Raw genomic sequence first — 23,561 nt, forward strand, 5'->3', positions numbered from 1 at the left:
GTGCAGACAGATCTTGGCTCTCAGTGAGACCCATGAGAGCCGTGTGTGTGAAAAGCAGAATGTGTGTGAACATAGAAATGAGTGGCTCCCAGGCCCCGCCAGAGACCTGGCGATAGAAAAGTTTCCACACAAAGACTGCAGAGGGGCCCAGTGGTCCAAGATCTACAGGGCTGTGGCAGACCCAGAAGGCCTGAGTCCTGGAGCTCCAAGTAAGGCTCTCCACATGAACAGGTGGGAAGCCGAGGACTCCGAACCCTGCAGTTGGGTGACAGCCGACCCTGGCCCCTGGAGACTCAGAGTTGTGCTGGCCAGGGCTCCAGATGGCACAGCTGCAGTGCCTCGAAGGGGAAGGCATGAGCAGGGCCCTGTCCAGCTGGGGCTAGAGGCAGGACTGGAACCCAAGTCTTGTGACTTCAGGCTGCTGCTTTCCTCTCCACCACAGCTGCCTTCCATTACTTCCCAATGTGTGAGACTTGGAAAGCCCAGCTGGAATGGGACAGTGCTGGCCCAAGCAGGGCCTGGCCCGAAATCCATGAGAAGAGGTTGCTTTGCCCAGTGTGCTCTCCTTGCAGCCATGCCCATCTACCCAGTGCCCTCTAGATGTTAGCCCCACACTGGACTTCTTCAGGTCCCCTAGATCTGTGCCCCAAGTGTGCACTACTCCGTACAGAGCGTTACTCTCAGTCCCCCCACATCTCTGCCTGGCCCATCCCTGGGACACTCCTTATACATCCCTCTCCCTCAGCACCTGCAGCTTCCAGGCTTGGCCACACCTCGCCACTCTCCGGCCAGAGGCCCTTTCTAAGATAGGTCTGAGCTCCTCAGCAGGCCTCACCTTGTGAACCCAAGGCTGTGCTGTGACTGCCCTCTTCTCCCTGAGCCCTGGTACACCTGCCTTCGTCGCTGCCCTTGTACCACCGCAGGGGGTCGGACCTTCCAGAAGTCTTTTCTGATCCCTCCCTCGTGTTCCCCAAAGTTCTGTGCTACTGTAAGGCTTAAATAAGGTCAAGTGGACGAAGTGCGCACCATTAGTTCTGGCAGTGAGCAGACGCTAAGTCAGGGTTAGAGATTGTCATGTCCCCTTTTGGATGCTGTCGTGCTGTTGGTGGAGTCGGTCGGTGCTCTTGAGTATTGATCGGGACTACCCTCCTGTCGGCCTGTGTTCCTGCTGGGTGCGACCTCCTGGTGACCCCTTTTCCCCTCTCGACGTTGACTGCTGCATGCTCCCATGCAAGCAGAGCATGGTAACTTTTCTGGTCTATGATGTAGCTCCAGTGCTCAGCCCAGGGGCAGCCCCAAGGTCTGAGCTTCCTAAACATTTGTGGCAGAAAGAGAGACACTGTCTGTTTAACCCTTGACAGGGAGGCAACCAAGGACAGGCTCCTCATCCCTTGTTTACAGATGTAGATTCAGGGCTCAGAGGGGCGAGGTGACCTCCCCAAGGCCACTCAACTTGTTAGCACAGATAGAGATAAGAGCCCAGACCTCCCTGCCTCCAGGACCAGAGTCCCTTTCTGTCACCATACATCATCTGGGATTCTGGCCACTACAAGACTGTTATTAGAAGGCCAAGTGTTTTGTTTTGTTTTGTTTTTCCTCTTTCAATCAATGAGTGGTCTGTTGGGCAGTATGTTGGTTTGTTATAATGAAAACCAGATTTTTTTCCCCAGCATATCTGGTTGCCTACAGAAACTGTCGATTCTCATATGGTCCAATAAAACTGCTAAAGAAACAGCCACTAAAGAGTTTTAAAGATTATTCATGGAAAACTTCTGCTGAGGAAAAATAGAGCAATCCTTTGAGATAGTCAAGCCTCATGGTCAGTTTTTCCAACTGTCCAAGCCATATCAGGCTGGGCAGTGGGCCTCCACTCTGCTATGGAGACCAGAGCCCCAGCTCATCACCGCCACTACCCTGCCTGAGGACATGACCAATAAGCTGGCCAACCACCGAACTCAGAAGGCACGTGTCCTGGCACTGTCACGTGGGGGCCACCCCAGGCTTGGAGGAGCAGGAACATGAGGCCTTTTGGTAGCAGAGGGTGTCACTTACTGGCAGAGAGGCTTCTCATCTGGGTCCCAGCCGAATGGAAATTCTTGTGTTTCCGCGTCAGGCCTAGGCTGTTGGTCAACAATGCTGGGAGAATGTGGGGGAGGAGGGGGGATGAGACCTAGAGCCCAGAGAGCAGCAGCAGCCCTGACACAGGCCAAGAGGCCAAGGCTCTTCCGCTGGGGCCCCCACCCACCCTCCCCAGCCGGTCCAGGGGCATCTGAGGCCAGGCATGTCTCCCAAGGCTCCAAAGAGAAAGCAGAAAGGAAAGGGGGCGAATCCAGGCCTAGCCATGGAGAGAGAATCCAGAGTTGAGTGGGAGAGGCCAAAGGGACTCTGAAAGGCTTGTGAGAACTCAGCATGAGCATGAGCAGAGCTAGAAGGCAAGAGCTACATGGAGCCAAGTGAGAATGAACAGCAAAGGCCGATGTCAGCCATGTGGCTGTGCTACCTCTAGGGCTCCCTGTCTCCCTAGATCAAGTGTGCTGGGGTCGGTGAGCTGGGGCATGGGTCCAGTCTGTACAGTGCTGCTCACAAGTGGTGCATAGTGGATGCTGGGTCTGTCTCCCTTCCCTTTCTCAAGGACGTCTGCCGCGCACCTGTACTGGGAACTCCTGGCATCCTCCCCACCCCTAAAGCCCGCTGCACTTTGCCTGGGTTTGGGTACTACCTCCACTAGGCGGCAGACCTCTAAGCCCGCCTTCTCCTCTGTCTAATGGGGCAACGAAGAGTGCATACCTCAAGGCTTATAGCACAGGGCCAGGTGTGCAAAGGCCTGTCCTAATGTCAACCTGGTCATTTCTGCTCCAACACCAGGGCCTCTGGGCTCCCGCTTCAGGCCTCCTGCAGAGGTTCTTTGAGATTCAGGCAGTGGGGCTGTCCTCTGTCATCCTCCTTTGGTTGCTGATAAACAAGGGGCTCCACCCTCTGCAATCTTCTCTTAAGGCAAAAGCAAAACAAAGCAGCAGACTGTTCATCCCTCACTTCCTCTCCAGAGCAGCTGTGGGAGCTGTTTCCCCAGGGGCCGAGGCATCCTGTGTCCCAGAGCATAGACCAGAGGATTCTCCTCTGGGCACTGCAGGGCCACCCGAGAGCCTGGGTGTGGTGCCCAGATCCCCTGTGACCACACAGTCACAGCCTCCAAGGACGGCCGCTCTTCGGGGCAGATGTGTTACATCCTGTGACGGAGAGGCAGAACCTCAGAGCAGCCAATGCCAGTGTGCAAGTCCTGGCCAGGGGCGCACATGTGGTCCAGAGGTGGCGGCGCAGCTGCCTCATCTCAAAGCCTTCCATTACCCCTTCTATACCTGTCTGGGCGAAGGTGAAGTCCAGGTAGGACCTTTGCTTTAAGCTCAGGCCTCTGGTTCTGCTCTTATGGATGGGTCGTCAGCTGGCTGCCTGGCAGAGGTGCCCAGGTACTGGACCTGGGCACCTCAGGCCTTCCCTCTGGGAGTTAGTGATGCTGGGAAGGAAGGGTAAGCATCCAGTAAGTGGGAAGCTGCTGTTGGCTTCGTGTGAGCCTCGTCTTACCCACGACAGCTGGGGACAGGTCCATACCCCGGACCTAAAGCCCAGTTCCCTGAGCCTTTCCCCTGCTCTCGCCCCACAGCTCCGGCCATCACTCTCCCTCTGTTCTTCCCACAGGCCCCTCTGCTGGCTCCAGCTCGGCCAGGTTCCGCCGGAGGCCCACCTGTCCTGATACATCTGTAGCTGGCAGCCTCCCCACGCCACCAGTCCCCAGACACAGGAAGAGCCACAGCCTGGGCAACAAGTGGGTGACTGAGCAACCCTCTTCTGGGCTGAAGGAGTGTGGGTCCTTCCCCACCCCCATATGGGAGCTCTGGATGTTCCTGGCAGACACACTCTAAGGCTGGTTCGAGCTTGGGAATGCAGAGGAACAATTGGCTGCATAGTCTGTGTGCCATCATCAGGGATCCAGGCCCAGTAGCTAGGGAAGAAATGTGCCCAAACTCGGTCAACGGCTCATTTAGGGAGAACAGAGTCTAGCAGACACAAGTGACTATCTCCAGGGCAGCAGTTGGTGTCTCAGAGTATTTGCTGGCTCACTGGCCCTGTGAGGCCCACAGCTGGGGGACATTAGGTCCTCAGCATGGTTAGGGATAGCCCTGCCTGTATCGCCTGGCATTGGGCACAGGTTTCCAAACGGGGCACCCTTCCTCCACCACCTCCCCTGCCTGCATCCCCCCACCACCACCACCAACCTGCATCCTAGCACTAAGGCACAGATGCCTTGCTTCTTGGCCGGCCTTAGTGGATCTCAAAGGCAGGAGCAGGAGAACAAAGTTGCTTTGGACCCCTGGTGCCTCCTCTTCTCCAGACATTGCCACACACCTATAGACACCATCTCACTGAAGCATGGGGACCTCTGAGCAGCCACTGCCATGCACATTGTGGCTGCAGTGAGGGTCACAAAGCTCTCACACTCCTCAGGATGGCCCACCTGCCCTTCACTCTGGCCTCATCTCACAAGCCTCATCATCATCCTGGGAGACAGGCAGGGCAAGCAGCATTGGTCTCTGTTGACAGGTGGAGAAGTTGAGGCTCAGAAAAGGATGTGACTTGCCCAAGGTCACACCCTAAGAAGGGGCAGAGCCTGGGCCACCAGAGGGCTCTGGGCCGAGGTGTCTCCACCAGCCAGTCCCTGGCTCCGGCCCCCAGGACCGCTCTTCTCCCAGGATAAGGAGCATTGCCTTCTCTCTTCCTCTCCGTTTTCCAGTATGATGTGTCAGTTGAGTGTAGTTGAAAGTAAGAGTGCAACATTCCCATCGGAGAAGGCCAGGCACCTGCTGGACGACAGCGTCCTAGAGTCCCGCAGCCCCCGCAGGGCTCTCACCCTCGCCTCCTCCACTGCCATCACCAACGGACTCTCCCTAGGTAAGCGTCTCTGGCCTGCACACACAGGCAGGGGCAGCAGGCCAGTGTGTGCTCCGTGTCTGTCTGTGTCACTGTGCTGTGCCAGTGGCCCCTCACCCTTAAAGAGTGGCTCCCTACAGGAGTCTTCTGCTGCAGGAAAGAGCTCTGGGCTGGCCTTCTGGTGGTCCCCAAGTGGACAGTCAGGTTGAGGAAGGAAGCTGGACTTGAGTCCACCCCTGAGGCCAGCTGCTACCTTGGTGGCGTTTACCTCCCAGGGGGAGCCGAAGGCCCTGCTCAGAGCAGTGGGTGGGCGGGCCACTGCTTCCTTCCGTGTGCTTGTCTTTACCCAGAGGAGCCAGAAGGGAGGCTGAAGAGGTGAGCATCAGATGGCATTGCACTACTGGACAGTGGCAAGAAGGGGTTACAGAAACAGGCCTCTGATCCAGCGGGGAGATGTCAACATTAGGACTGGGGCTAGCGTGGAGCTGCAGAGCTCGGTCACCGAGGACCAGGGACGCTCTCCTGGGATTGCTGCCGGCAGCCCCGTGTTCCGTTGATGCCCTTTGCCTTTCCCTGCGCCGGCGCCTTTGTCCGCCTCCAATAGCAGAGTTCCCCAGGGCTGCTGTTGGCCTGACCTTGCCCAGCTGCATTTGATCTGGTGGAGACGGTGGGGCAGAGGGCCAGGAGCTTGGAGAGGCAGGCAACAGGAATGCCAGGTGGGCGTCTCATGCCACATGTCCCTGTGAAGTTAGGCTAGTCTTGGGAGTCATGAATAATTTCAGTCAAGGGCGGCAGCCTCCTAGAAGTTTGTGACAAGTCCCATATGTGCCTTCTGTCTTCAGAGGAGGCCGTCCTGTTTGGACACAGTGCATCTGAGGCCCATAGGTGTGGCTTGAAAGAAGAGGCCAGGCTCCCTCCCGGGCCGGGGAGAGGTAACCACATTTCCTCCCCGAGCCTCTGCTGTGCTCTTGCGTACTGATGTCTCCAGCCTGCTGGCCCCACTCGTGGACCTCATCTCAGAGTGGATGATGAGACCTGGGTTCTTAGGAGGGCCCACGAGGGCACAGCTGCACCCCGAGCAGCTGTCTTGACACCCAGCCAACTCTGAGCTGCTGCCCCGAGAGTGGGTCAGGGGCTGCGCTCTCCGGAATCCAGGGGGTCACAAGCTAGCTTGGCTCTGGCTCACGTGTGAGCTGACAGCTCTGAGAAAGTGTGTGTGTCCTGATGGAGCAGTGCTGGGCTGCTCTTTACCTGTACAGCAGGGGATGGGCCTGCTCCGGCCAGGGCTCCTCCCTTGCCTTTCCTACCACTCAGTCTCAGAGCTCTTAAAGCAGAGCCTGTACTGTGGAGCCTACAAAGTCCAAGACAATACAGAGGTCAGGCCATAGATGCACACACCTGGAGAAAAGCAGGCTGCTCATTTAACTCTGGGCACAGGCCTAAGGAGCCAGGGTGCCCCACTCAGGCCCATCAGACCACGGTCAGTTCCAGAGTGTGGGCCTGGAGGAGACTAGGAAGGCAAAGGATCACAGCAGGCCTTGGCAGTGTCTCTGTGGACCCGGCAGTGGCCCTCCCTTGGGGTCTCTCCTGTGCAGGCAGATGCATCTAGACCAGCCTTGACCCTGGGGCCAGAAGTGTTCACCCCGCCTGTGCCCTCAGCAGGTGAGGCCCTGGGGCAGCAGGCAGGCAGAAGTGCAGACAGACCTGAGGAGCCTGGCCCACAAGCCAAGAGGGTAGGCAGCGGGAAGGGAGTGGAGGGCACTCCTGAGCACGTGGGGCTGAGAACTCTTGGAACCCTCCCAGAGAAGAGACAGTTGTATCCACAGAAGCCCACAGGGTCGGAATGCTGTGAGCTGGGGGACCGGGGCCCAGTGAGCGGGAGCCCAGGAGAACAGGCCCCTCCCTCGGAGGCTGCCCTGCTCACTGATGTGTGTTCCTTTTCCAGGCAGTAGTGAGAGCTCAGAGTTTAGTGAAGAGATGTCTGCAGGGCTGGAAAGGTGAGTGTGGCCTCAGCAAGGCCTCCCTCCCTCGGGAAACTCAGGGCCCAGGGCTCAGAGCTGGAGTCAGGGGACCCTGCCCCACCCACCCACATTTTACATATGCACAATTACACTGTCACACCTGTGTGTGCACACAGTACACACAAATCTCACATGCACACAGGTAGACACATTGATAATTCACTCCTATACTCATGTGTATGTGGGTGTACACAGGCTTAGGAAGTGCTCCCCTCCTGCCCCTCCCCTCTTTTTGTTGGCTGGCACCCAGAGCACTTGGTCCAGGCTGGCTGCAGGAGACCTGGGAGTCTCAAGGCCTGCAGAGTGACTTCTGGAGCTGGAAGCCTAAAGCCAGCTTGAAGTCTTGAGCTAGGCACGCGGCTCCATCTGGTGGCGTCTGAGAGTATTGCATCAGTGCAGCCTCAGGCCTGGACGGTTCTGAACCCCACTGCTATGTATAATTGTGATTCCCGTCGGCCCATCTGCCCCAGGTGCCCACCACCTCCCATCAGGAATTCGCCCACAGCATGTCTCCACGCCCTAATTCTTTGTGGGCCACCATCAGGGATCCAAGAAGACAAGGCACTGCCGGTGGAGAAAGGCATCTTGGTGACTCGAGGTCTGAGGACATGTAGGGAAATGCAGTGATGAACATCCCCACTGTCTTCAGGACAGGTCCTCCACCTGTGCCTGGAGTCTGTGTGCATCTGTGTACTCCAGCAAGTACACATGCACACAAAGTTACACAGAGTTGGACAGTCTATTTATAGACATGGCCGTGGTTACAGTCTTACATGTACACATGCAGTTACAGACTCACACACACAGGCACACATTTATGTATATACACAATACTTATATTCACACCTGTGTACATACTCAGTTATACTCAATCCGTATACTCAGTTAAATATGCACAATTACACTGTCACATTTCTGTGTGCACACACTAAACACAAATCTCTCACTTATACATGCACACAGGTGGACACATTCATAATTCACTCATATACTCATGCATATGTGGGTATATACATTCACATGCATGCAGTATACATTACACCACACACACACACACACACACACACACACACACACACACACACACACGTACCTGTGCATGGATGTGCTTCTCTGAAGTTAAAGCTTCAGTCCCTGTTATTGAAGTGTCCAGAAGAAATCATCCTATCTGAACACTTCCCAAAGGGCAGAGAGGTGGCCCGGGCTGAGTGTCCCCTGTGTGCCAGGCTCTGTCTGGACACTGCCCATGTGTAGATTCCCCACAGGCCCCAAGGGACAGACTTCAGAACGCCTGGTCCTAGTGGGGATTCCTGGGACACCCTGTAAAAGAAGGCCATCGGCAACCAGCTCCTCCCTGCCCCGTCCAGTGGCAGACTTGGGCATGATGCTTGACTCCAGTGTAGCCCACCTGGCCCTGTGTTCCTCTGTCTGTCCTGTCACTCACCGTTCTTTCTGTCACTCATCAGTCACTCAGTACCTGCTCAGTCAGCACCGCTGCCCACGTGACTGCCGCCAAGGTGGACTCTGTGGGCCATGAGCGCTGTGCCAGAGCGGTGCCAGTAGGAAAAGGGTGGCAAGGGGGCATTCCTGTCCCGACGGAGATGGTGCCGTGTGCAGCCAGGATGGCTGCAGGCAGCGGGGCTTCATGTGACCCGGGTCACTGGGCCACTGTCCACTTGAACGTCCATAGCAGATGCTCTCAAGGGACTCTCCTCTGAGCACTGGCCTCTGCCCGGCTCTTCTAGGCACAGGCCCAGCCCAGGTTCCAATAGCCCCTGAACAGCCATGCCTCCAGCAGCCCTGGAACTGCCCTTCACAGAGGGGATTGTGGCTCGATGCTTCTTGGCTGAGGAGAGCAGGAGGCCACCTGCTTTAGAAGATGCCAGTGGGGCTATGATGTCCCCTCTCATCAGGACCCAACCCCAGGCAGGCCTGAGGAACGAGCAGCTAGCTGACCCCAGCCTCAGCCAGTGGCCCAGCTAGCAGTCTGCTTCCACCCCAGATCGGCCTTTGTGCCTGTTTCTAAGAGTCTGCTCCCCAAAGGCGTGCCCTCGGCCTGGCCTTCTACAGCCTGGGCACAGCAGAAGAGCACCGTTCGGTCTCTTCACAGTTCCGTCACAGTCTTGTCCCTTCGTGACTCTCCTTCATCCTAACCTTCAGGCAGCCAGGTGCTCAGCCTCACTGGGTCCTCTGTGCACTCCAGGTCTCCTCCAGACCACATGTTCCTGCTCTTAACAGGGGAATGGGTTCTAGAAGTCCCTGTGGCTGGTCCCCGAGGCCGGCACCTGCCAGAAGGAGCCTCCCTTCTGGGTCCTCACAGATACTGTAAGATGATTTGCCTGCTAGAGCAAAGTTGGAAGATGCGGGGCAAAGGTGCAGAGGGGCCGGGCCCACTCCAAAGGTCTGAGGACGGTGGGGCATGGGCGCAGCAGCGCTCGAGTCCCGAGTCACAATCAGACTGGATAGACCCTTGTCCCATAGCCCCCAATCACTGCCCGGGCCGTGGAGGGAAACGGAGCCAGACACCAGTGTAAAGGGCAGGGAGACTGCAGAGCAGTATGCGCGCACACGCACACACACTCATGGCTCTGGTAGCCTGAGGACACAACTGAGTCACCTTTAGTGCCCCAGTGAGCAGCGAGGCAGTAGAGTTTTCATTGCCAACAGTGGGGTTGTTTGCCCCCCCCCATCTTGTGGATTTACACACGTGGGGTCCAGAGGTAGTCCGTGAAATGAGCCAGAGCCCAGGCCGCATGTGCCCAGTGTGTCCCTGAAGTGGGCATCGTCGGGAGTGCCCAGAGAACTGTGAGCTGCCGCCAAGGTGCCAACCCCTGTTCTTGCTGGACACTAGACTGGAGATGTGGGGCCCAGGGGACTCGCTTCTGTGTCGTTCCCCTTTCCACCCCACATACGGGCCACCCTGGGCAAGGTCAGAGCCTAGAGATGGGCAGCCATGCAGGAAGGTGATCATTGATCATTTCTTAGCTTTCAGGCTAAGGCCTCCTCCCCATCCTCAAGGCCCAGAGTGAAAGTGAAGTAGTCTTATCACAGGGGAGTGGAGTGAGGGTGTACCCACTGTTCTCTGACCTCGGGGGCAAAGGGAGAAGGAAGGCCTCACTGTACATGCCGCTTCCATGAGGAGGAGACGCCCCCCCCACCCCCCCTGCACCCGCAAACCTAGGTCAGCAGTGCTGAACAGGGCTGGAGGGCAGGGCTGGAGGGCAGGGCTGGAGGGCAGGGCTGGAGGGCAGGGCTGGAGAACAGGGCTGGAGAACAGGGCTGGAGGGCAGGGCTGGAGGGCAGGGCTGGAGAACAGGGCTGGAGAACAGGGCTGGAGGGCAGGGCTGGAGAACAGGGCTGGAGAACGGGGCTGGAGGGCAGGGCTGGAGGGCAGGGCTGGAGAGTGGGGCTGGAGGGCAGGGCTGGAGAACAGGGCTGGAGAACAGGGCTGGAGAACAGGGCTGGAGGGGCAGGGCTGGAGAACAGGGCTGGAGGGCAGGGCTGGAGAACAGGGCTGGAGGGCAGGGCTGGAGAACAGGGCTGGAGGGCAGGGCTGGAGAACAGGGCTGGAGGGCAGGGCTGGAGAACAGGGCTGGAGGGCAGGGCTGGAGGGCAGGGCTGGAGGGCAGGGCTGGAGAACAGGGCTGGAGAACAGGGCTGGAGAACAGGGCTGGAGGGGCAGGGCTGGAGAACAGGGCTGGAGGGCAGGGCTGGAGAACAGGGCTGGAGGGCAGGGCTGGAGGGCAGGGCTGGAGGGCAGGGCTGGAGGGCAGGGCTGGAGAACAGGGCTGGAGGACTGGAGGGCAGGGCTGGAGAACAGGGCTGGAGAACAGGCTGGAGGGCAGGGCTGGAGGGCAGGGCTGGAGAACAGGGCTGGAGGGCAGGGCTGGAGAGCAGGGCTGGAGGGCAGGGCTGGAGGGCAGGGCTGGAGGGCAGGGCTGGAGAACAGGGCTGGAGGGCAGGGCTGGAGAACAGGGCTGGAGGGCAGGGCTGGAGGGCAGGGCTGGAGAACAGGGCTGGAGAACAGGGCTGGAGGGGCAGGGCTGGAGGACAGGGCTGGAGGGCAGGGCTGGAGAACAGGGCTGGAGAACAGGGCTGGAGGACAGGGCTGGAGGACAGGGCTGGAGGGCAGGGCTGGAGAACAGGGCTGGAGAACAGGGCTGGAGGGCAGGGCTGGAGAACAGGGCTGGAGGGCAGGGCTGGAGAACAGGGCTGGAGGACTGGAGGGCAGGGCTGGAGAACAGGGCTGGAGAACAGGCTGGAGGGCAGGGCTGGAGAACAGGGCTGGAGGGCAGGGCTGGAGAACAGGGCTGGAGGACAGGGCTGGAGGGCAGGGCTGGAGGGCAGGGCTGGAGAACAGGGCTGGAGGGCAGGGCTGGAGGGCAGGGCTGGAGAACAGGGCTGGAGAACAGGGCTGGAGGGCAGGGCTGGAGAACAGGGCTGGAGGGCAGGGCTGGAGAACAGGGCTGGAGAACAGGGCTGGAGGGCAGGGCTGGAGGGCAGGGCTGGAGAACAGGGCTGGAGGGCAGGGCTGGAGAACAGGGCTGGAGGGCAGGGCTGGAGGGCAGGGCTGGAGGACAGGGCTGGAGAACAGGGCTGGAGGACAGGGCTGGAGGGCAGGGCTGGAGAACAGGGCTGGAGGACAGGGCTGGAGAACAGGGCTGGAGAACAGGGCTGGAGGACAGGGCTGGAGGGCAGGGCTGGAGGGCAGGGCTGGAGGGCAGGGCTGGAGGGCAGGGCTGGAGAACAGGGCTGGAGGACTGGAGGGCAGGGCTGGAGAACAGGGCTGGAGAACAGGCTGGAGGGCAGGGCTGGAGGACAGGGCTGGAGGGCAGGGCTGGAGAACAGGGCTGGAGGGCAGGGCTGGAGAACAGGGCTGGAGGGCAGGGCTGGAGAACAGGGCTGGAGGACTGGAGGGCAGGGCTGGAGAACAGGCTGGAGGGCAGGGCTGGAGGGCAGGGCTGGAGAACAGGGCTGGAGGGCAGGGCTGGAGAACAGGGCTGGAGAACAGGGCTGGAGAACAGGGCTGGAGGGCAGGGCTGGAGGGCAGGGCTGGAGAACAGGGCTGGAGGGCAGGGCTGGAGGGCAGGGCTGGAGAACAGGGCTGGAGGGCAGGGCTGGAGAACAGGGCTGGAGAACAGGGCTGGAGGGCAGGGCTGGAGGGCAGGGCTGGAGAACAGGGCTGGAGGGCAGGGCTGGAGAACAGGGCTGGAGAACAGGGCTGGAGGGCAGGGCTGGAGAACAGGGCTGGAGAACGGGGCTGGAGGGCAGGGCTGGAGGGCAGGGCTGGAGAGTGGGGCTGGAGGGCAGGGCTGGAGAACAGGGCTGGAGAACAGGGCTGGAGAACAGGGCTGGAGGGGCAGGGCTGGAGAACAGGGCTGGAGGGCAGGGCTGGAGAACAGGGCTGGAGGGCAGGGCTGGAGAACAGGGCTGGAGGGCAGGGCTGGAGAACAGGGCTGGAGGGCAGGGCTGGAGAACAGGGCTGGAGGGCAGGGCTGGAGGGCAGGGCTGGAGGGCAGGGCTGGAGAACAGGGCTGGAGAACAGGGCTGGAGAACAGGGCTGGAGGGGCAGGGCTGGAGAACAGGGCTGGAGGGCAGGGCTGGAGAACAGGGCTGGAGGGCAGGGCTGGAGAACAGGGCTGGAGGGCAGGGCTGGAGAACAGGGCTGGAGGGCAGGGCTGGAGAACAGGGCTGGAGGGCAGGGCTGGAGGGCAGGGCTGGAGGGCAGGGCTGGAGAACAGGGCTGGAGAACAGGGCTGGAGAACAGGGCTGGAGGGGCAGGGCTGGAGAACAGGGCTGGAGGGCAGGGCTGGAGAACAGGGCTGGAGGGCAGGGCTGGAGGGCAGGGCTGGAGGGCAGGGCTGGAGGGCAGGGCTGGAGAACAGGGCTGGAGGACTGGAGGGCAGGGCTGGAGAACAGGGCTGGAGAACAGGCTGGAGGGCAGGGCTGGAGGGCAGGGCTGGAGAACAGGGCTGGAGGGCAGGGCTGGAGAGCAGGGCTGGAGGGCAGGGCTGGAGGGCAGGGCTGGAGGGCAGGGCTGGAGAACAGGGCTGGAGGGCAGGGCTGGAGAACAGGGCTGGAGGGCAGGGCTGGAGGGCAGGGCTGGAGAACAGGGCTGGAGAACAGGGCTGGAGGGGCAGGGCTGGAGGACAGGGCTGGAGGGCAGGGCTGGAGAACAGGGCTGGAGAACAGGGCTGGAGGACAGGGCTGGAGGACAGGGCTGGAGGGCAGGGCTGGAGAACAGGGCTGGAGAACAGGGCTGGAGGGCAGGGCTGGAGAACAGGGCTGGAGGGCAGGGCTGGAGAACAGGGCTGGAGGACTGGAGGGCAGGGCTGGAGAACAGGGCTGGAGAACAGGCTGGAGGGCAGGGCTGGAGAACAGGGCTGGAGGGCAGGGCTGGAGAACAGGGCTGGAGGGCAGGGCTGGAGAACAGGGCTGGAGGGCAGGGCTGGAGGACAGGGCTGGAGGGCAGGGCTGGAGGGCAGGGCTGGAGGGCAGGGCTGGAGGGCAGGGCTGGAGGGCAGGGCTGGAGGACAGGGCTGGAGAACAGGGCTGGAGGGCAGGGCTGGAGGGCAGGGCTGGAGGACAGGGCTGGAGAACAGGGCTGGAGGGCAGGGCTGGAGAACAGGGCTGGAGGACTGGAGGGCAGGGCTGGAGAACAGGGCTGGAGAACAGGCTGGAGGGCAGGGCTGGAGGACAGGGCTGGAGGGCAGGGCTGGAGAACAGGGCTGGAGGGCAGGGCTGGAGAACAGGGCTGGAGGGCAGGGCTGGAGAACAGGGCTGGAGGACTGGAGGGCAGGGCTGGAGAACAGGCTGGAGGGCAGGGCTGGAGGGCAGGGCTGGAGAACAGGGCTGGAGGGCAGGGCTGGAGAACAGGGCTGGAGAACAGGGCTGGAGAACAGGGCTGGAGAACAGGGCTGGAGGGCAGGGCTGGAGGGCAGGGCTGGAGGGCAGGGCTGGAGGGCAGGGCTGGAGGGCAGGGCTGGAGAACAGGGCTGGAGGGCAGGGCTGGAGGGCAGGGCTGGAGAACAGGGCTGGAGGGCAGGGCTGGAGAACAGGGCTGGAGAACAGGGCTGGAGGGCAGGGCTGGAGGGCAGGGCTGGAGAACGGGGCTGGAGGGCAGGGCTGGAGGGCAGGGCTGGAGAGTGGGGCTGGAGGGCAGGCTGGAGAACAGGGCTGGAGAACAGGGCTGGAGGGGCAGGGCTGGAGAACAGGGCTGGAGGGCAGGGCTGGAGAACAGGGCTGGAGGGCAGGGCTGGAGAACAGGGCTGGAGGGCAGGGCTGGAGAACAGGGCTGGAGGGCAGGGCTGGAGAACAGGGCTGGAGAACAGGGCTGGAGAACAGGGCTGGAGGGGCAGGGCTGGAGAACAGGGCTGGAGGGCAGGGCTGGAGAACAGGGCTGGAGGGCAGGGCTGGAGGGCAGGGCTGGAGGGCAGGGCTGGAGGGCAGGGCTGGAGAACAGGGCTGGAGGACTGGAGGGCAGGGCTGGAGAACAGGGCTGGAGAACAGGCTGGAGGGCAGGGCTGGAGAGCAGGGCTGGAGGGCAGGGCTGGAGGGCAGGGCTGGAGGGCAGGGCTGGAGAACAGGGCTGGAGGGCAGGGCTGGAGAACAGGGCTGGAGGGCAGGGCTGGAGGGCAGGGCTGGAGAACAGGGCTGGAGAACAGGGCTGGAGGGGCAGGGCTGGAGGACAGGGCTGGAGGGCAGGGCTGGAGGGCAGGGCTGGAGGGCAGGGCTGGAGAACAGGGCTGGAGAACAGGGCTGGAGGACAGGGCTGGAGAACAGGGCTGGAGAACAGGGCTGGAGGGCAGGGCTGGAGGGCAGGGCTGGAGGGCAGGGCTGGAGGACAGGGCTGGAGAACAGGGCTGGAGGGCAGGGCTGGAGAACAGGGCTGGAGAACAGGGCTGGAGGGCAGGGCTGGAGGGCAGGGCTGGAGGGCAGGGCTGGAGGACAGGGCTGGAGAACAGGGCTGGAGGACAGGGCTGGAGGACAGGGCTGGAGGGCAGGGCTGGAGAACAGGGCTGGAGAACAGGGCTGGAGGGCAGGGCTGGAGAACAGGGCTGGAGGGCAGGGCTGGAGAACAGGGCTGGAGGACTGGAGGGCAGGGCTGGAGAACAGGGCTGGAGAACAGGCTGGAGGGCAGGGCTGGAGAACAGGGCTGGAGGGCAGGGCTGGAGAACAGGGCTGGAGGGCAGGGCTGGAGAACAGGGCTGGAGGACAGGGCTGGAGGGCAGGGCTGGAGGGCAGGGCTGGAGAACAGGGCTGGAGGACAGGGCTGGAGGACAGGGCTGGAGGGCAGGGCTGGAGGGCAGGGCTGGAGGGCAGGGCTGGAGGGCAGGGCTGGAGAGCGGGGCTGGAGGGCAGGCTGGAGAACAGGGCTGGAGAACAGGGCTGGAGAACAGGGCTGGAGGACAGGGCTGGAGGACAGGGCTGGAGGGCAGGGCTGGAGAACAGGGCTGGAGGGCAGGGCTGGAGGGCAGGGCTGGAGGACAGGGCTGGAGGGCAGGGCTGGAGGGCAGGGCTGGAGAACAGGGCTGGAGGGCAGGGCTGGAGGGCAGGGCTGGAGGACAGGGCTGGAGAACAGGGCTGGAGGGCAGGGCTGGAGAACAGGGCTGGAGGACTGGAGGGCAGGGCTGGAGAACAGGGCTGGAGAACAGGCTGGAGGGCAGGGCTGGAGGACAGGGCTGGAGGGCAGGGCTGGAGAACAGGGCTGGAGGGCAGGGCTGGAGAACAGGGCTGGAGGGCAGGGCTGGAGAACAGGGCTGGAGGACTGGAGGGCAGGGCTGGAGAACAGGCTGGAGGGCAGGGCTGGAGGGCAGGGCTGGAGAACAGGGCTGGAGGGCAGGGCTGGAGGGCAGGGCTGGAGGGCAGGGCTGGAGGGCAGGGCTGGAGAGCAGGGCTGGAGGCCAGGTGGAAGGCAAGTCTGGGCTCTAAGATGAAAAGAGAAATACCAGCCTAAGGGTCCAAGTCTTTCTTAAAGGGTTTTAAGGGGAATGAAATGGGTTATAGAGGTGAATGGAGACGGAAATATGAAAGCATGTAGTGCCCTTCGCCCTGGTCATCTACATTGCAGGATTTTTGAGGGTTGCCCCCCTCATATTCTCCAAACTTCACAATAGATTGGTCTGTCTTTCTACTCAAGGCAGCATTTAACATTGCAAGGAGGATGTCATCAGAAATGACCACTGATTGTTTCTAAGTGAAACATCAAGTGTGTGAGAATTCACCACCGCTCCTCCCGACCCTTCTTCCCAGGTGGGCCTTGATGTGGAGGAAGTGGGTTCTCAGCTCGGGGTGGGCAGTGATGGGAGGCATCAGACAAGGAGAGGGGGCCTCAAGGGACTGAGCCTCTCCCTTAGTGGGAGAGGGTAGGAGAGAGGAAGGGGCAGTGCCGCGCTCTCTCCAACAGAGGGGATGCAGAGGCTTCATCAGGGTTCCTGGAGCCTTGAGGAAGCCACACCCCATGCACAGAGTCCTGGCACAGTGGTTGTCCAGTCGGGTAAAAACTGCACCAGCTGCAGGTTCAGGCTTGAGGGAGTTTGCTGAGGAGGACCCTGGTGAGCCTTTGTGAGGGTCCTGGGATGTGAGGCTGCAGAGGAAGTTCTGAGTCATGACCTGGGGGGCAGGGGGGAGGTGACACACGAGTGCTCAGGGGTCCTGGGGATCTTGTATAGGAGAGGTGAGCTCCATAATATGACCTGATAGCTGGAGACCAGGACGTGTAATGTCAGGGCCACTTTTACCCTCAGTCCCCTCGGCACCCCCGGTTTAGACAGGCTCAGTCCCTCTGCTGTGCAGTCGGGACACGTGGGTCAGCGCTTAGCACATGTGTAGAGCTGCTGCAGGAGGAAGTGGTGTAGACGCTGAAGTGCCTTAGTGAGTGCTGCTGCCCCACAGAGAGCACAGAGGCAGGGGTTCGAATGCAGAGACGGCAAGTGGCCATTCATGGCATCTGTCGGGACTGGAATGAAGGTGGTTTCCACCAGCTGCTGCTGGCTTCTCGGGTGGCACTGATCTGGGGAGGGTCCTCTGAAGGCAGCTGGCCTGTGTGTGGATGGTTGTAGGTGCCAAAGAAAGTGGTTGGTGCAGTCTCTGCCCCGGATGATGTTTCCTGTTGGTCTTGGCTAGTAGAATCACCCACCATGGAGTCACTGTTCACAAGAACAGCCAGCAAGTTGAGTCATGGTGGTAATAGAATGCCATGTCTGCCAACCCCAGAACAGTGTATCGACATACATGTCCTTCCTTAGAGTCAGAGGACGCCAGGAGATGCCCCAGGCCGTGCAGCATTTGTAGACAGTTAGGCCCAGCTCTGGAGCAAGGGGTTGTCAAAGCTGCAGCCCATCTGTGTGAGTGGCAGAACTCAAGAGACCCAGAATGCCAGGCTTTCATCTCTTCCTAGGGCTCCCTGAATTCTGGCTTCCCTGGGTTCGCCCATGTGCCTGAATTGGGCTTCTCTGCCCAGCCTTGCAGGGTGGCAGCCCAGCTGATTATATGGATCTCTGAAGACACCATATTTTGCTCCACTCCATTAGAGATGAGAGGCTCCTGGCAGACTCCTCTGGAGAAGAATGGGCAAAGATGCCTGGGCCTGGAGCCTGACCCTGGCCTGGCCTGTGGTAGTCAAAGCCGGGCCCTGTCAGCCAGCAGCTACTCCTCCTCTCTGACTCCTAGAGAGCCACTGTCTGGAGATGGATAGGCCTAACTTCCCATCTGCCTGTCCTTCCTGCTGCATCTCTGCGGTGCTCGCTGTTCCCACCGCAGTCCAGATTTCTGAACCTCTCAGCACACAGAGGGTATTGGATGCCCCACAATGCCTAGGCTGCTGTGGGTGGCTTTACCCAGCCACTGAGCCAGATTTCCAGCCTGACCTAAGTCTCAGTGACTAGGAGAGAAATCTGGCTTTGATTTACACTCAACTGCCTGAAAGATGGAAATATGCGGTGTTTTACCAGTATGGTTCCTAGGAACTCACTTAGTGACCCAGGACATTACCCAAAAAAAAAGGGCATGTGTACCAGGAGATCAGAGGTCCCCCAAGTGGGGTTGTAAGAAGAGCTATCCCAGCTGGGCGGTGGTGGCGCATGCCTTTAATCCCAGCACTCAGGAGGCAGACGCAGGCGGATCTTTGTGAGTTCGAGGCCAGCCTGGTCTACAGAGCGAGATCCAGGAAAGGCGCAAAGCTACACAGAGAAACCCTGTCTCGGGGAAAAAAAAAAAGAAGAAGAAGAAGGGCTATCCCAGGGCTCATCAGGAGTCAGACTGGCATTTCCTGCCCACAGATTAGAATGACTCACCAGTCAGTGACCCATGGGACCAGTAGTTCCTCTAGGGCTGGCCGGAGCAGGAGGCACTGTTGGTACACAAAACCATGCGGGCCTTTCCACAAATCACTCCCAGTGGGGTTTTGTGGATTTGAGACAGGAGAATGGTGTGGGGGGATGACTTCTGCTAGGACCGAGATTCCTAGGGCCTAGATATAGTTCTCATCTAAGATGTCTCTCGGTCCTCCATCCCTAGAAGGGCAGCTGCATCATGAATTTCAACTTCAAGATACCAAGAACCTGATACAAACCTAGGACCTCACACCTGGCCCAGCCTGCGTGCCAGTCAGGCTGGGACAGGTCACTTCCGCCTGGCTTCCTTTTCTAGTGTTGTGGCCTTGGGCAAGTGACTCCCATCTGCAAGTCTCAGAGTTCTTGTCCACGAGGCAGCCTAGGAACAGTGCCTACCTAGTCGCACTGTATGGTTAAATGAGACAGTGAATGAATACTGCTGAGCACATCGCCTGGCACCCACCGTCCCATCCTCTCCACCGCCATCCTCTCAACCGCCTCCTCACTAGCCACAGCAGCAGCCCATCATCTCATCTAACTGCCATCACCATTGTCATTGTCCTGTGGACCCTGTGGGATAAGCTATTCTATCTGGTTGCTTGCCTACATCTTCCCTAGAACAGCCTTCCCATGAGCCTCTGGTCCGGTATACTTCATCCTGAAGAAGGGGGAGTCAGCTCTGAGAATGTGTGTTCAGCTACATGTTCCCAGAATGATCCAAGGAAAGATGCCTATGGCTCTGGAGTTGGGGGCCCAGGAGAGAGCCTATGATTTCTGGGGCTCATTAGATGTTATTGTCCATTCTTTCTGCATTTTGTGGCATTTTAGGGTAGTGGGGGAGGGAACCAGCTGTCTGGCTCCTGTGGTGGATGATCCTGGCTGCTCCAAGCCCCCTCCCCCAGCTCACAGGGAGAGGAGGGTGGTACTGCCCTGGCTCTCTTCTCCTAATGGGTGGGGAAAGGCCACTGTTCTGCTGCCCTTCCACACCTGGGGTTACCTCATGGCTCCAGGGACAGGCTGCGGTGTCCACCCTGTGGGACATTGAGGCCCTTCACCCCATGGCAGAAGCAGGCCTTCTCTGTGAACACTTGCATCTCCATCTCAGCAACAGCCCAGCATCTCCTCAGGCCTCAGTGTGCTCATCCTTAGCTATGGGCAACGGCCCCTCTGAAGGGCTGGGTGGATGTGCTCTGGAAAGCAGGTAGGTGGCACGTCGTAAGCAACCGACAAGCCATGGATTCTGAAGTGCTGGGAAGCCCCCTGCAGCGCACAGGGGGACTGAGAAGTTCCCGACCCGATCTGAGAAGATCCTCAGACTAAAGGTTTTCTTGGCCGTGTAGCCTCCTGGACACAGACACAGCCATGGGATCTGTGATGCTCAGCGCGGCAACACTTCCGAGAGAATACCAGCAAGGCACTGCACCGAGTCAGTGTGGTCCTAGTGCCCAGCATAGGCCCCGTCACATCAATCCCCTGCCTCAGTTATAAGAGGGCGTGTCTCCGGGCACAGTGAGGGGTTTGGGCTGTAGAGTTGAACAGACCTGGATTCAAATCTTTGTTTAGGAGGCTTATACCTTGGACAAGTAGATCCTCATTGCTGAACCTCAGTTTCTCCGTTTGAGAAGGACACTGTAATGGTGCTTGTTCAAGCTCAGTGCGAGTGAGCACAGCGGCCTCATGCACATGAGCACCCACCCCCTGAGCCTCTGTCCGTGCATAGTCCCTCACGCTCGGCTCCGCCTCTGGAAAGGGCCCGCGTGCTGCCTGCTGTCAGACTGGACTGCTTGGAAGAAATGGATTCAGGCTGTTCTCTGACAGGTGTCCATTCTGCTAACATCTGTCATGCAGCCCCAGATAGTCTCGCAGAAGGGGCTTCTGCTGCCCACCCTGCTTCTCAATGACGGACAAGCTGGGACAGTCTTACCTTTGTACCATCCTAGAACAACAGGGAGACCACCTTAAAGAGCATGGTGGAGGGGAGGCTGCTGCTCCAAGTCAGAGTCCTGACCAACGGAGGATGGTGGAGCCTGAGCAACAGAGAAAGCTGCAGAGGAAGCACTTCAGAAACCTCCGTGGTCAGAGCTGGCTCCTAAGCAATTGCTGTCAATGGCCAGAGAGGTCAGCAGCCTAGGAGAGCAGATGTCCAGCAAGGGCTGGGACCTGCTATGCTACTGCCCTTGGTGGCTTGGGGCTAGACATGTGTCAGGAATGGGTGATAATATCTACGTGCTCCACCTGTCAGCAATCACAGCAGATGCATGGGTCTCGGGAAAGAGGTGTGTCGGCATGTAGCCAGCCTGCTGTGGATAAAGAGAAGGGAGAAGTGCGGCCATTGGGCTGGGAGCTGGGTGTACCAGTTCCTCTTGTTAGTGCTAGAGCTCACAGTATGGCAGCGTCAGCCTGTGACCATGCTAAGACCAGCTACCTTGAGGACTTGGGGTAACAAGTACTTAAAGAGGAGGGGCTGATGGACAGGAGGATCCTGTAGCCTCCAACACAGATGACCAGCTCTGAACTTGGGTCCCTGTCCAGATGGCCATCAGAAGTTTCTTCTTAGCTGGAGGACAGACACCAAGTCTGGTGTGATATTCATGATGGCAATGAGGCTGTTCCCACACCACGCACACTAACATCGTTGGCAGTAAGCAGCAGCCTAGGGATAGCTGTGGACAACAGAGCACATTTGGACAAGAAGTTTTGACTTACACAGACAGTTATGCCATCAGCTGGCCATCAGGCAGAGAAGCTGTAGGTGGAGACAGAGTGTGCCTCAGGGTCAGGAAAGGGTAGAGCCTGCACCCCCAGCCCCAAAGAGGTGGAGCTGCAAGTGGCACACTCCCCTGGAAAGGTTCCTGATTCAGGAACGGGTAAGAATGAAGCTAGGCCAAACCCATGGGGAGGCTAGAACCAGAGCCCTCGATGCCGTCAAGTTCCAGAGGCAGTTTCCGGGACACTGGAGCCAGCAAAGAGCCGGTTCAGAGATTACCTGTAGCAACAGGATCCAGAAGCATCCTGGTGAACAGGAGTACTGCATACAACCTGGCCAGATGTGCAAGATTCCTCACTGTTCTGTCTGTGTATGCTTCCCATGACGTGGACCCTATGGACAACATGGCATTTCTGTTAAACAGCTGGAGAATCTGTTGAAACACTGGAGAATCTGGAAGAAGGGTGAACAGTCACATGCTTATGAAACAGTCCCATGAGACCCAGGAGCTTTCCCAGATGGAGACTCTGTGGGACAAGGTTTCCCTGGCCAGGTGGATGTGATACTTGGAGTGGGAGCAAGGAGCCCGAGGAGGAAGGGGGGAGGGGCTGGGCTGACCCGCACTGTCTATGCTCCTGCCTCCTTCAGGACCAGCTGCTCTTTCCAGACTCTGACTAAAATTCACCCCTTTTCCTCTGAAGCAGGGGACGTCTCTACGCCACACTGGGGCCCAACTGGCGGGTTCCAGTTCGGAGTTCTCCCAGAACTCGGAGCTGTGTCTACAGGTACACAGTTGTTTGTTTTCTCCTTTGACACATAGATTTGGGGGGGTGCTGGGGGAAAGGCTCTGTGCCAAGTGTGTCATAACGCTGTCTGGTGCTCCAGTCGCTCCAGAGAGGTGTGGGGCCTCTGGGAGAGAGGAGGGACCGTCAGAGGAAACAACGCTAGAAGAAAGAGAGGAATTAGCCAAATGGCTGGAAAGGGGCTTCACAGGGCGGGAGCTCCCAGCCTGAGAGACTGTGAGGCTGCAGGGAGAGGTGGCTCAGTGAGGGTGAGAGATCCGAGGAGAGGGTTTCAGATGAGGCTGGGGAGGCGGGCAGAGCCACATCCAGGCGGCAAGGACATTACCTGCCCCTTAGAAGAGTAGGACTCAGGGAGAGGTTTAGTAGAGAATAAGAACTGTGTGGATGGAGAGGATATGGGAGGAGGCAGGAATGGAAACAGGAACCAGAGACAGCCATGAGGCTGTCATCCAAAGGAAGACGTAGTGGCCTTGGCAGAGAGGTGAGATGGACAACCAGGCATGGCTAGGACCTGGGACCAGAACATCCTCGGGACTGAGTAGGTTGCAGACCATGACTTGGTGACCAGCTTGGTTGAGCAGGTGCCTGTGAACATCCAATAAGCAGCATCACTGAAGTCTGGAGCCCAGGACAGGACTTGACATTGTCGCCTGTGACAGTGCCGTACTCAAGGGAGAGGGGGTGAGAGGAGAGCCAGGAGCAAAGGGGGACAGAATGGTTAGTGGGGGCTTCTGTCCCCCATTTCCCCAGACCCATCTACTTTTGCACTCTCCTGCTAGCACGAGGGAGGGGTTGCCAGGGCTGGACTGCAAGGACTCAAGCTTCTTGGGCATGAACCACAGGCATGAGCATGGGGAGCAGCCAGGAGGAAGCAGAGGGTAGGGTGGGCCAGGAGACTGCTAGAAACTGGGCTGTGGAAACTTGGTGAGAGTTCTCTGGGGGAGTTCACCCTGCTCTTTGGTGGCTTTGGCCAGCCCAGAGAGTCCTCTGACTGTGGAGGACATCCCAGTGAGGCACCTGGGAGTCCTAGTGGGTGGGAGGGAGCCAGGTATCAGGGCTCTGGGGCCGTATAACTGACTCCTTCATCTCCCTTCAGCCCCACGAGCCCTTGCACCTGTACTGTGGGCAGCTCGGCCACTGTGCCCACGATGGAGGGACCTCTGAGACGGAAAACCTTGCTCAAGGAAGGCCGGAAGCCTGCAGTAAGTCGCACATACATCGACTGGAGGCATTGTGGGCTCAGGGAGTAGCCTGGTCTAGAGACCTGCCAACCAGGCTCCTAGCCCTGGCTGTACCACTGAGGAGAAAAAGACCTCAGTTTCTCTATCTGTGACTTGGGATGAAACTACCTCTCCTCCTGGAGGCCATCTGTGGTAGAGTGGCTGCCCATGGGTGCATGGACAAGCCAGAGCCGTGGTGGTCTGGAGGGCAGGCAAGGCCTGGACCCTCAGAAGGAGGAGGGTTGCGCAGCCCCAAGAGGCAGCATGGCTCACAGTGCCTTGGCTGCTGTGTGGTATCCCATATAGTCTCCCTCCCTCCCTGGCAGCGTGCCAGCTCCAGTGGGGGAGGCACGGGGATACGGTGTCAGGAGTGTCTTCAGGCCTGCCACCAGCCTTCATGTCAGACTCGGCGTCACAGCCACCCTGACCCCACGTGACAGAGCCTCAGCTCCTGGGAGGCAATCTCATCCTCAGGCCGCCTCTCCTCGCTGCATCTGCTCTGCCCTCCTGTCCTGCCACAGCGTTGTCTGGAGATGCCTGGGCCCTGTCGCCTG

At 59.6% G+C, this 23,561-nt stretch overlaps 1 protein-coding gene across 23 annotated transcripts in view; it reads left to right on the forward strand.

The window, feature by feature from the left end:
* The window catches only part of Ralgps1 (Ral GEF with PH domain and SH3 binding motif 1), a 247,962-nt gene that overhangs the window by 213,276 nt on the left and 11,125 nt on the right, over nucleotides 1–23,561 (forward strand). For 10 of the 23 annotated variants that reach the window (XM_006988712.4, XM_076568848.1, XM_042274829.2 and 7 more), the window contains 5 exons: nucleotides 3,694–3,820; nucleotides 4,787–4,944; nucleotides 6,869–6,920; nucleotides 21,686–21,769; nucleotides 22,884–22,989. In XM_006988712.4, coding sequence (XP_006988774.1) covers nucleotides 3,694–3,820; nucleotides 4,787–4,944; nucleotides 6,869–6,920; nucleotides 21,686–21,769; nucleotides 22,884–22,989 — 527 coding nt within the window. Of the gene's footprint in view, nucleotides 1–3,693; nucleotides 3,821–4,786; nucleotides 4,945–6,518; nucleotides 6,587–6,868; nucleotides 6,921–21,408; nucleotides 21,521–21,685; nucleotides 21,770–22,883; nucleotides 22,990–23,561 lie in introns of those variants that run through there. The other 13 variants (XM_042274830.2, XM_076568857.1, XM_042274833.2 and 10 more) reach the window with 6 other exon arrangements.

The sequence above is a fragment of the Peromyscus maniculatus genome, chromosome 4 (genome assembly GCF_049852395.1).
Source record: "Peromyscus maniculatus bairdii isolate BWxNUB_F1_BW_parent chromosome 4, HU_Pman_BW_mat_3.1, whole genome shotgun sequence".
Classification (NCBI taxonomy): Eukaryota; Metazoa; Chordata; class Mammalia; order Rodentia; family Cricetidae; genus Peromyscus; species Peromyscus maniculatus.